This window comes from Pleuronectes platessa, chromosome 11, assembly GCF_947347685.1.
Source record: "Pleuronectes platessa chromosome 11, fPlePla1.1, whole genome shotgun sequence".
NCBI classification, from domain to species: Eukaryota; Metazoa; Chordata; class Actinopteri; order Pleuronectiformes; family Pleuronectidae; genus Pleuronectes; species Pleuronectes platessa.
Window position 1 is genome coordinate 14,719,045 of NC_070636.1, and position 12,907 is coordinate 14,731,951.

General features: G+C 40.2%; 1 protein-coding gene and 1 long non-coding RNA gene across 3 annotated transcripts; both read right to left on the reverse strand.

Annotated features, from left to right (window-relative positions):
• Window positions 1-5,586: 5,586 nt before the first annotated feature.
• LOC128451383 (uncharacterized) lies at window positions 5,587-6,940 on the reverse strand. Of its 2 annotated transcripts, none has more exons than XR_008340098.1 (4): window positions 6,752-6,940; window positions 6,198-6,272; window positions 5,894-6,025; window positions 5,587-5,807 (listed from the first exon to the last, which is right to left on the reverse strand). It is a non-coding gene; the product is annotated as an uncharacterized LOC128451383 (long non-coding RNA). The 2 variants fall into 2 exon arrangements; XR_008340099.1 differs by having other exon boundaries at window positions 5,894-6,054.
• Window positions 6,941-9,107: 2,167 nt separating this feature from the next.
• Window positions 9,108-12,868, reverse strand: LOC128451473 (5'-3' exonuclease PLD4). Its single transcript, XM_053435321.1, has 11 exons — window positions 12,723-12,868; window positions 12,496-12,578; window positions 12,247-12,407; window positions 11,513-11,696; window positions 11,300-11,420; window positions 11,083-11,210; window positions 10,448-10,648; window positions 10,118-10,257; window positions 9,880-10,045; window positions 9,686-9,782; window positions 9,108-9,590 (listed from the first exon to the last, which is right to left on the reverse strand). The coding sequence occupies exons 2-11, from the start codon at window positions 12,553-12,555 to the stop codon at window positions 9,388-9,390; spliced, it is 1,461 nt and encodes a 486-aa protein (XP_053291296.1). The 5' UTR covers window positions 12,556-12,578; window positions 12,723-12,868; the 3' UTR covers window positions 9,108-9,387.
• Between the last annotated feature and the right edge of the window lie 39 nt (window positions 12,869-12,907).

Genomic DNA, 12,907 nt, shown 5'->3' on the forward strand with positions numbered 1-12,907 from the left:
CTCTGAGCCTGTCAGCCCATGATTGATTGACAATGACAAACAATAGACCAATAATATGTGTCGATGCTAGCAACACACTGCTAGCCCTCTGTAGCCAATTGGCCGGCCCAATTGGAGGGAATTTAGAGAGGAAGAAGAGAAAAATACGATGCCCGGTGTGCCAGATGGCCAGTCCACCCCTGATTGTTGTGCATTTTAAAGAACAAAGTATTTTCATGTGAGAGAACAAGCATTTCAATGAAAACTAGGGCTGCGCAAAATGATCTAAATGTCATATCCTCTTGTAGAAGTCATTTCATATCCAGTTAGTCATATGTATTGTAATCGGTCATCCGTCTCCGTGATTCTTTAGGTTTTGTTTGAGCTCTGAGTTGTATTACTCTCATCCATAGACACCTATGAAGGTATTTTCTGCTGCAAAACACTTGTGCAATGGAATTTGTGGTTGTAGAAAATCGTCTTCTCTTAAATATTCTCCATACAGTGTGACATGAACCTCTTGGTAAAATAAATTTAAACTATTTAAGTCTGAATTTTGGTTGGAAATATCCTGGGTTGTATAATGTTCACATGTTCGTTTGTGATGAAATACTGCGGCTAAGAGTTACACGACGAAATGAACAATAGAGAATGAAATGAAACAAAATACATTTTCTACCATCACACAATGTGTATGTGTATGTATGTATACATGCATATGTATATGTATATAAACATATATGTAACTATATATTGTATATATATATATTTAATATATATATATATATATATATATATATATATATATATTAATACTAAGACAAGACAGGTGATAAGACAGGAGCCATTAAAAAATTTAAGATCAGATGCTGCAAGAATGACGCAATTAAAAGTCCACCAAAATGAAACAAATTTATTTACAGTTTGAGCTCTGAGTTGTATTACTCTCATCCATAGACACATATGAAGGTATTTTCTGCTGCAAAACACTTGTGCAATGGAATTTGTGGTTGTAGAAAATCGTCTTTTCTTAAATATTCTCCATACAGTGTGACATGAACCTCTTGGTAAAATAAATTTAAACTATTTAAGTCTGAATTTTGGTTGGAAATATCCTGGGTTGTATAATGTTCACATGTTCGTTTGTGATGAAATACTGCGGCTAAGAGTTACACGACGAAATGAACAATAGAGAATGAAATGAAACAAAATACATTTTCTACCATCACACAATGTGTATGTGTATGTATGTATACATGCATATGTATATGTATATAAACATATATGTAAGTATATATTGTATATATATATATTTAATATATATAATATATATATTAATACTAAGACAAGACAGGTGATAAGACAGGAGCCATTAAAAAATTTAAGATCAGATGCTGCAAGAATGATGCAATTAAAAGTCCACCAAAATGAAACAAATTTATTTAGATATAAATGATCGCAAAACTTCATCATCAGTAGGTGATTCTATCACCATAGCAACCAGATGCTAAGATTTGAAATAGAAGATTATTTTGATTGACAGGGACACTCTCTCAATACCTCCTTTGATGCTTTGATGAACAGCATCATAGTTGGTATTTTGATAGGAGACCTCTGATTGGCTGTTGATTGCTTTAAATACTGTTAAATTTTAAGACAGTTGCTATTGCACTCTGACCTTGACTGAGGTAAGTCATGTCTCACCCTCTCTCTGTATTTACCCAGCATGCTAACCAATACAATTCAGGCTCATTATTCAAGTTTGAAATTAAACCACTGTATAATATGAAGCTTCTGCTGTTACATGTTGATAATGTGCTGTTTTCTGTTGCTTTTATGACAAATGTGAAAATATTGTTGCTGGCTTCTTTTGTGTTTTCTGCTGCTTATCTTAATGGGTGATATGTGTTAACGTGATGCTAAGTAGCGTTAAGTCGCCGAGGCCAGGCAGAGCGAGGCATTGTGGACAAAACACCTGTAGCACCAGGAAATGTTCCCATTTCACATCTTATTCTACCAAACGATGTGTTTTGTAACATTGGGAAGATTAACCTTGGTGTTTAACTTTAGTATTTAAGATAAAGTAAAAAAACAACAGCTTCAATCACTGCCAATCAAATTCAGATTCAAGTTCAAATCGAAGGGGCTTGGTGCCATGGTGATTGATGAGGGAAGTTTTATTTCAAAAAAACATTTACTGGTGATTTTTTGGTTAATGTGTAGTTTGAATGTGTTGAAGGACAAGTTGACGGAAGCTTAAGTTAATGCTAGGAGCACATTACATGAGGTGTGTAGCTCCTTTAAGGAAAAAAACAATCCCTCTCCATTGGGTCTAATGTTATTTCAGAGAAAACTTTTCTGGAAGGTGCATCAACTTGCATAACTTGCTCACACGGTCCCATTTTTTTACTCTCACAAATTTCAAATATATCTGTGTGTCCGGAGAAGTCTTGGAATTCTCCCGATGTCTTTATTTTACAGATAGGACTTATAGTTTCTGAATTATAGTTGTTTGAGTGGTGCACTCAGAGTTTAGATTTCTCTCTTCCCAGTGAGGAGAGAGCAGTTGCATTCAGTTGAGTTTCCATGGCAACCAGATACACACGTAGCAGGAGGGGAGGGGAGTCTCTCTCTCTCTCTCTCTCTCTCTCTCTCTCTCTTAAACCAGCCAGTCTGTCTCTCTCTCTCTCTCTCTCTCTCTCTCATTCTCTCTGCGTGTGTCTCTCTATCTGTGTCAATTGTTTTATATTGAATGTTTGATAGATCAAATTCACCTAAATCTTACACACTATTTCATCCTGCCACCTGCAGACATAAAGCCTTTTGACTTCAAGTTCCAGACAAGAGCAGAAACTTCTTCGGAAAACAGTGCATCAACTCATCCAACAGCTTCTTCAAAAGATACATCTACTCTCTGTGGTGAACCATGGAGAAACCAGATATTCTGAAGATCCTCAATGACGAACTCCTCACAGCCTACAGGAAGATCAATGCTCTTAAGGAGGAGGTGTGGCAGCTGCAAGACCAGCTTCAAGACAGAGATGAGTTCATAAAGATGGCGTTGGAGAAGGAGAAGGAGAAGGAGAAGGAGAAAGAGAAGGAGAAAGAGAAGGAGAAGGAGAAGGAGAAGAGGAAGGAGATTGAGACCGAGACCGAGAAGGAGAATGAGATCCAGGCCCTGAAGGAGAAGGTGGAGCAGCTGGAAAACCAGCTGAAAGAGAAAGATGTTGTCATAGCGAAGGAGGTGAAGAAACGGCGCGCTCGCCTCAGGGCCTATCTGGACTGCCTTGCTGAGCTAACTGACTGTCAGGCCAAGGTTAAGCTGATGGAAGCAAGGCTGCACCAGGAGCCACCCCAGCCTGATACAGGATGTAGCAGTGAGGTGGAGGTGGAGGTGGAGAAGGAGAAGGAGAAGGAGAAAGAGAAAGAGAAGGAGAAAGAAAAAGAGAAAGAGAAAGAGAAGGAGAAAGAGAAAGAGAAGGAGAAAGAGAAAGAGAAAGAGAAGGAGAAGTACAAGGACAAGGAGAAGGACAAGGAGAAGGAGAAACTTGTGACGATCTACAATGTCGAAATCCTCCGAGCCAACAGGAACATTTTGATTCTTAAGGAGGAGGTGTGGCGGCTGGAAAACCATCTTAAAGACAGAGATGATATCATAAAGATGGCGGTGGAGAAGGAGAAGGAGGAGGAGAAGGAGAAGGAGACGGAGAAGGAGAAGGAGAAGGAGATTAAGATTGAGACTGAGACCGAGAGGGAGATGGAGACGCAGAAGGAGAATGAGATCCAGGCCCTGACGGAGAAGGTGGAGCAGCTGGAAAACCAGCTGAAAGACAAAGATGTTGTCATAACGAAGGAGGTAGAGAAAGGGCATGCTCGCCTCAGGGCCTATGTTGACTGCTTGGCCGAGCTCACTGACTGTCATGCCAAGGCAAAAATTCTGGAAGCAAGTCTGCACAAGTGAGCAGTGAGGTGGAGGTCAACATGGAGAAGGAGAACGAGAAGGTGCTTGCTTCAGGGCCGAAAGGAGACGAAACTGCAGCAGGAGAGAACTCCAACTATGGGACTGAGCTACAGAAAGGAGGAGGCCGAGATGAGCTGGAGGAGAGAGAAGAGGTGGAGAAGCCCCCGCCCTCACCCTTTTTCTACTCCTCAAAACAAACCCCTCCCCTGTCCCCCTTTGTACATATTTGAAATGATCTAATGATGTGTTGTAAATATGTTAAACTTTTTGAATAAAAATAACTAGTACAGTAACATCTACCTCTGTCTTTCTGAATATAGATACAGGATTCATTGATCAATTAACACAGTGTTGGAGTGAAACAAATCAGTGTGATTCATTTAGTTTGCTACTATTCATACGAACACAGCAGAGCATAGACAAACAATGTTTCTTAACTTTTTTACATTTGGTCAAATCTATATATTAATTATGACAACAATACAATAATAATACTATCATCTCATCTGAGGGCCCACCCATCACACTGACCACGCCCATCTGACACGCACACACTCACGCACACACACACATGCACACACACACACACACACACACATACACACACACGCATACACACACACACACACACAAGTCATTATCATTTATATATTTACTGTATATATACACATTTATTTCAATTTATTCATGGTTGAGGTCAATATCAGATCAGAAGACATGTTCATGGCACTGAAGTCAATTTAAAATGACATGTAGCATGTTAGAGTTATAAATAACTTGTCCATGTGTAAAACCATAGTTTAATTAAAAAAAAAAAAAAATCACAATAATTATTTTAGGGGGCTGAAGCAGGCCTAACGACGCCCCTGGACTGCAGCACTAAATTATAGTGTGTGTGTGTGTGTCTGTGTGTGTTTGTGTGTATGTGTGTGTGTGTGTGTGTCCTTCACCTTTAGAAAAACTGATTAAATTGATAAAGAAAAGTAGCAATTATAGCCGAGACATAAATTTAAAAGCTGAGTTCCTCCTGTGATACAAATCCACTTATTACCATATTATTTATCACCATCGTCATAATCATATTCCACAGCCTCAAACAATAGCTCTTCTCATTTCGGCTGCGATCAGGAATGAAATACGACCATGTCACAGTTTGTCCCAAACAAACAGGTGCGTTAAATAAATGAATAACATAAGTGTATTAATATCAGCTACAGCCAAAGACATGAGGGATGCTGTAATAAACAGACAAATTGACAAATGATTTACAAAACGTCAAACCAGATGTAGGAAGAAACTTTTAAGAGGAAAACTTTAAAACTATTTTAGCACAAGTTTTACCCGCTGGACCAGAATTTTTTTTAATGGTCTGTATATATATAGGCAGGTGTGGACTGGGACAAAAATTCAGCCCTGGCATTGTCTGTCCAGACCAGCCCACTACATTATCAGCGGACACCACATAGAAGTCCACAAATCTCGCGGCGTCTTCTCTCATGCATACTACTGTTACCACCTAGCTCAAAGATGGCAACAAGAAGGGAGGCCACACACAAACCTCTCAAGCCAAAAGTAAATTTATTTAACTCCAAATCAAGATAGCTTTAACTACGTAGTGGGATGTGTAAAATATGTTACGCGTCAGTGGTGTAAACAGTGTTTGGATGTGTGAAAATAAGGTGTGATGTATGTTGTAAGGTGCAGAAGCAAAGAAAAACAAAGGCTGAGGGCCCCATGCCCCTGGAAGCAGCCTTTAGATCTGCAGCTGAAGCCCAGCCCAAAAGGGCAGGCCCAGGGTGACGCCCCTGCCAGCTCTACCTTTGTCTGGAAAACAACTCCTCAGGCTCTCACATGTCAAGTGGTCAACCTGAGAAGGACATGGATACATTATAATGTCTCTAATCATCACAAATTAAGTATGATTTCATAAAACATAAAAAATGTTAAACTCACCAGACTAGAGGAGACTCAACAGACAAACTTTGGTACAGTGAAGGCAGAGAGTGGAGGCAGACAGAGAGCAAGTCCTCGAACATGGACAGAGGGGGAACAACTCCTCAGGCTCTCACATGTCAAGTGGTCAACCTGAGAAGGACATGGATACATTATAATGTCTGAAAAATAAAGAAAATGTTTTCCTCTGTCCTGCACCTAGAGTTGAGAACTTTTTGGATGTGTGTTTCTTTTAAAACCTTTTGAAAATTATTATAATTATGAAGTATGAATTTATACATTAAAAAATACATGATAAACTTACCAAATTCTAACAGTGGTCCCAAATGTCCACATATAAAACAGAGGGAGAACGACTCCTCAAATATATCACAACAACCTGTAATGGAGAATAATTGATCATTTAGTGTACATGATCACACCATTAAGGATCAACACATAAGCACATAAAACTTGTGTGATAATAACAATAATATTAAATATTTCTCACCTTATCAGTGGAACATTTACACACAAATTATACCTATTAAATAGTTATCACCTCAATAAACAATAAATTAATTAAAAGATTACAATAAATTCAATGGCAAATATTTCAAATTAAACTAATTATTCCTTATAGGTTTACTTGTATTCTGTTTTCAATACAGCTTGATTCTGCATCTCTATTTACAGCTCAGCTATGGCAACAGTAAACGACGTTAGCAGCTCTTAGCTAGCTTAGCTAAATCATCTGAACAATAATAACCCATAATAGCACAATTCGGCATTTTAAAAGAAAATCAAAAACGTTTTCTACTTTGTTTTGGACATGTCTAAAAAATGTAGCCTAGCCAGCCCCAGGCCAACGTTACTTACCATGTCTGCCTCCACTCGCTCATCATTGTCGAGTCCTCCTCGCTCGTCTCCCGGCGCACCTGCTGCTGCTGGGCTGGTGAACCCGGCACCAAACAGGTCCGTCAGTTTGGCACATGTAGCAGCCTCCACCTCCAGAGACTTCAGCTTTTTTTCCCGATGCTTCTCAGCGCCACCCGGGCGCTTTTTACTCTTATTATTCATTTTAAGTTTCTGTCTCAGCAGCAGCCCGACCCGCGACTCCCCCCGCCAATGCCATGAGGTCCCGCCCCACCCTGGTTTGTGTTGTGATTGACAGCACTGTCAGGGCTCTCTGAGCCTGTCAGCCCATGATTGATTGACAATGACAAACAATAGACCAATAATATGTGTCGATGCTGCCAACACACTGCTAGCCCTCTGTAGCCAATTGGCTGGCCCAATTGGAGGGAATTTAGAGAGGAAGAACAGAAAAAAAACAAAAAAAAACAAAACATAGCGGACCAGACCGGCCCACATTGGGTCAACGGCCCTACCGACTAGGCCACACCGCCTGGTGATCTCATTGAGGAATGAGAGTGAAGTGTACTAATATTGACATATCATCACTAAACCTTCAGAGAAAATATTTTCTACTTTACTACATATATTTGACAACCTTACTTAAAAGTTGCTTTTATAGTTTTGGCTTTTAGATACTGGATGATTTAACATAATTTAAAAACCTATTGTTAGTACTTTTCCAACCTTGTCTTCGGACTCCTTACAAGAATCATAGTCTGCTGTAATGTCCTGAGGCTGCCCCCTGCTGGCTGCTAGGTTCCTCTGCTGCTCTAGCTTGGTTTGTGCAGCTTGTGATTAACCAAAGTTGTCCATAAAAGAAAATGTTTAATATCCTTCAAGGGCAATTTGATGAACAACCAGCAATAATCAATTGATGCCAGAGAGAGTAATATTTATTCTTAAATAATGATGAATGAAGAAAAAATTGGGCTCCAGCAGAAGGGCACTTTTCTCATCCAGGGCAAAGGGGCCAGTGCTTGAGCACCACTAGGGGTCTATCTGTGCACGTGCCTGGGTTTCAATCAAAGTTGTGTCTGACACGTCTGACTGTGTGTCTTCTTTAAAGTCAATTAATCACATTTCAAGAGAGCACTAAAAAATGTGGCTTGTGCAGCGTAACCATAACCAATTAAAATATCCAAATAAAATAAATGAGTCAAATACCAGATCCTTATGATTTGTCTTCACTTTTGGATAGCTGTCATGTCATCCATCTTTATATTTCTTATTTTTTCCTTAGTATACATATATTATGTTTGGTTGCAACTTAACGAAGATAGTACAGAGGAAAAAGTTGTTTGATCAATTTGATGTAGCTGTTTTTACAGCATCAAAAGAAGCAAATATTAATCATATTGTGTTGAGATTGTGTGAGTAATTTTTGGTGATTCATTGGAGATTATCTTAAAATAAACTAGATTGACACTTAGTAGAGCACATACATCCACTGAGGCCCAGCAGTCAATCAAACTGCACCAAACTTCACACACTCCCAGATATCAGTTCCCTAAACATGCATGTTGTTTTCATTAAGAAGCAAAGCTGTGGATGTGTCAAAAAAACACCCTATTTCACAAAGTTAAAGAAAATGATCCCTCCCCTGACTTGGTTCTGTACCAAACATTTGTGCGTTCCTCCCTGACCTATACCACATATATCCAATAAGCTTTTGGTAAAAAAAACAACAAAAACACAACTAACAACTCTTTGAAAGTAACACTTTTAGTAGCACTTAAATGGCACTTACTTATAGCACTTTGTAGTTTTGTTTTATTTTGAAGAAATAGTACTTTCTTGATTCTTGTTGTCCTGGGTCTGTACCCTCGGGGTTGATGCACTTATTGTAAGTCGCTTTGGATAAAAGCGTCAGCTAAATGAAATGTAATGTAATCAATTCGGTTGTGTTTTTGCAATCTTGATTATTAACAAACAAACCAACGAATGAACAGGGGTGAAAACATAACCTACTCACTCGAGGTAATAAACTAAACCCAATTGTATTTTTTAAAACTAAACTTTAAAATTATAATTCTTGTGATTTTCTTTCCCTGGGAATTCTGTATGAGGACAATGCTAAATGAGTGTAACATAGTCTCTTTGTGTAACTAACAAAACCTGTAGTCTACACAGATGCCATGTTTTCTGCTTTATGCTGCAGCTGAGAACATCAGGTTCAAAACCCTGGTGTAACCGTCTGGTTTTAAAGTCCTGTTATGGTCAACATTACCATCCAGCCTCAGTCCCAGTGACAACCATAACATTACTGTTGTTTCAGCATTCAGCACACAGTGAGGTGCAGCCAGCCGCAAAAGGAGACTCATATATATTTTGTTTATTTGCAGAAATCACATATAGATATTTACAAATGTTAATAATTAAAAAGTATATTTAGTAATCACACATTGAACAATCAGTCAACACTGGAGGACTGCTGAATAAAACAAACAGTGCTAAGTGATTAAAACGTGTTAACAGTTATTAGTCTATCGATTTATGAAGTCATATAGTTGGATACATAGATGATATGACATCAAGTGAATGGTTCAAATACAACATTAATGATTGTATTGTGTTTTTTGTGGAGCTTCAGTCTTCTGTCATGTTAACAATGCACAGTCTGGGTGGTTCCCCAGGTCGTCGAGGTGCACAGCAAACGCAGAGAACCAGTCTCTCTCAAAAACCGCCCTGAGCTGCCCCTGCAGGGCCTTGGTCCTCCATACAGCGTGAGGGGCATGCTGGGAAATGACCAGCCCCACTCCAGCTGTGGTGAGAAAGTAGTCCCCTGACCAGTTGGACGTACCTGCGGCAGCAACACAACGTTATCTGGTCAATTATTAACTGATTCACATGCAAAGAAGTCAAAACTCAACTACTACAAGTGAATCTGTTACTCACCGATGTAGGCGACTTTATCTGTCACCATGTATTTGTTGTGGTTGACTCTGGCGTAGGGAATATCAGAATGGTTTCCCACAGGCAGTATGAACAATTTCTGGAAAGACACACAACCACATTCAAGAGAGATAGACAATAATTCAGCGGTGAGGATTTAGTGTTTCCCTCAGCATGTATGTCACGTTGTGTCTCACCACTTGAATGCTGATGCCATGAAGAGGGCTGTCCATTGACGCCAGGGACTGAAGGAAAGGCAGCATGGCCGGATCAGAGTTACGTCCGCAGCTGATCAGCATCCGGATCTTAACCCTCCTCTCGAATGCAGCCGTCCTGAGGGCCTCATCGATGAAGGGCCAGTATCTGTTTGAATCCGGAGGGACAAAATCAAGCAAAAGAGCTGCATGGAGAATAGATGTCTTCGTTATGTTTTACCTCACGGGCTTTGAAAAGCGTGTGGTGGGGGAGTACTCCATGACAGCTACATCTACATAGTGTTGGGCCTCTGTGATGATGGAGAGAACGGCCTCCAGGTCCTGTGTCCTCGAGGGAGGACAGAATGATGGTGGAGAACCCTGGAGGGGAAACAAAAACATGGAATAACACTTCCAGAAACATTTCCATTATTGAACTTTATTTCAGAGTGGAAACAGCTAGAGTCTCGGCTGTGGCCCTGGCTGAAAATGTAGCTGTGTGGTCATTTCAGTGTAAATAGTAACCTACCCTCAGATAAACAGTATCCAGGAATAAGGAAGGGAAACTCACTGAGAGGTAAATCCTGCTGGAGACATTGTCGGCTTCCACCAGGAGGGGGTGATATTTGTTAATGTCAGTGTCAAACTCTGAGGGCCAGGGTCTAGGCAGGGAGCTGTTGGACCCTCCCATCACCCAGTAAGACTGGAAGATCTTATACAGGTCCAGAGCTACACTGGAGCAGTTGTACATGACCGCTCCGAGCTCCTTCACCTGCAGAGTCAAACAGTAAACTGTCACTTTAAGGTTTCAGTGCTGACAAAGTACATTTACTCCATTACTGTACTCAAGTACTTTCTACTCCACTACAGTTTCACAATGCATTACATTTCATGATCACATTGTTTTTTATATGTTCAAAATATAACCAGCGAGAGCAAAGTGTTACTACAGCAGCAACATCACAGTGTCACAACGGTGAAAAGTCCACACTCTACTTCAAGTATATTCAAAAGAAAGTACTTTCTCACTATTGTTAATGTGGTACTTTTACTTAAGTGCATGTTTGTCTATTTATTCATACTTTTACTTCAGTAAATTGTTTCAGTACTTCCTCCATCACTGGTTTCAGAGTTTAGTCAGATAACTAACAGTTTTGTTGGCTTGTGGAGAGTGAGGTGTGTCACATTTGTCTTCTTCCGTTTCACCTGAGTGAGAGCCCTCCAGTCCATGTTGGCGCTGCCGATGAACACGTGTCTCCTGTCAATGATCCAGAACTTGCTGTGGAGGACGCCATTTGTCAGGCGGCCAAAGTTCACGCTCCGCACCTGAACCCCTACAGAGATCAACAAGTGGATGCCTTGTAACGCAAACACCTAACGCAATGAATGAAGAGGGGAAGAATAAGAAGGATCGGTTCCTAACCTTTCGCCTCTAAGACCTTTAAATCGGTGGAGTTGTTCCTGACTGAGGGAACACTGGTCACCACCCGGACAGACACGTTCCTGGAGGGCAACTCCTCAAGGTCCCTCAGGATGTTCTTTCCCTGCCGAGGACGAAGTGAGCGTATTAAAAACACACTCACCTGGGGGAAGGTTCCATGTTTTCACGTTTCTTGGCCTTTGTTTGATTACTCACCGGAATGTCGGAGGAGGAGTTAATGTTGATGTCCTCCCCAGTTAAAGTCCAGTAGAAGGAGACCACGAGAACCTCTTCCGTTGCCATGGAGATAAGATCTTTCCAGGCTTGCTCCAGAGGGATCCCACGCGTCACGTTGGATTTATATTCCACATGTTGGGGAATGCTCTCCACGAGGGCCATGCTGAGGGATATAAGACAAGGACGTGTGTGTGCGTGTGTGTTTGAATCCCCAGGAAATTGAATTGGAGAAGATTGTGGTGCAACTTAGAGAAACTAATCTTGACTCATGAAGTCAGCAGTCGGGCTGCAGCATGTTCAGTGGGTTCACTTGGAGATTTCTTTGCCCTGAACTTACTGGCTCAAAAAAGTGAAGAAACCTGAGACCTTTTTAAAGTCGTTTAATTTTATTTTATTAAAGATATTGCCAATTTTATCATAAATACCCTTTTTGTTTTCATTTATTTTTAACATGGATATCCTTACTGCAAGTAATTTGAACTCATCTATCCAATAACATTCATCCAGTATATATTATACAATTGCATTTATAGTATGAATGTAGTATAGCATTTATAATATGGAGTATTTCAATACTTAAATATTTCTACTTTTAAGAAGAATTTTTGTTCAAATGTATTTTTCCTTAGCTCTTCCTAGAACCAGCCCCTGGTGGCCGTTCTTGGTGCTCAACCATGTTTGCAGTGGCTGAGCAGCTTCACTAGGATCATTACCTGCACTGGTCTGTGGAGGTATTGCTCCAACCAGTGTCCTTAGGAAGTGTCTCGTGATCTTTAGGCGGCGAGGGTCTCTCCAGGACGGCTACGGCGATTAAAATCCCCAGGACGGACACACAGCCCAGGAGCACAACAAGTACCACACAGCTGGTCGACTTCTAACAGTTAAACAGAACAACACTTCTAAGTAAGAAAATAATCACATGAAACAATAAACAGTTCAGTGATGGTTTGATGGAGCCCTACCCCGTTGTCCTGAACACTTTCCTGAACATCACTGTCATCGAGTCTTCTGTACGTAGACATTCTTCTTTACATGCACTGCTCGTCTGTTAAAGATCGAAAGCAGGAAATTATCATGTCAGAGTGTAAATAAAAACCTTGAGATTTAAATATCATCTACCCGTTTAAATGGTTTTAAATCTCAGTGGAAGTTAAGTTTTTTTAAAGTATTTAAAGAAAAGACAACTTACTCAAAGCAGATGCTGAAAACAATAAGCTTATTCCCTCTTCAGCTTTCAGCCAACACTGAGCTGAAGTGATGCCTCTGCTGCTCGGCATATTGCTGCACAGTTCCTGTTTCATTTTCCTTTCTGGGTTTGAGACTTGCAAAGGCTCACGTATATAAAAAAAAAAAAAAGGTGTTGTGAGTAAATAG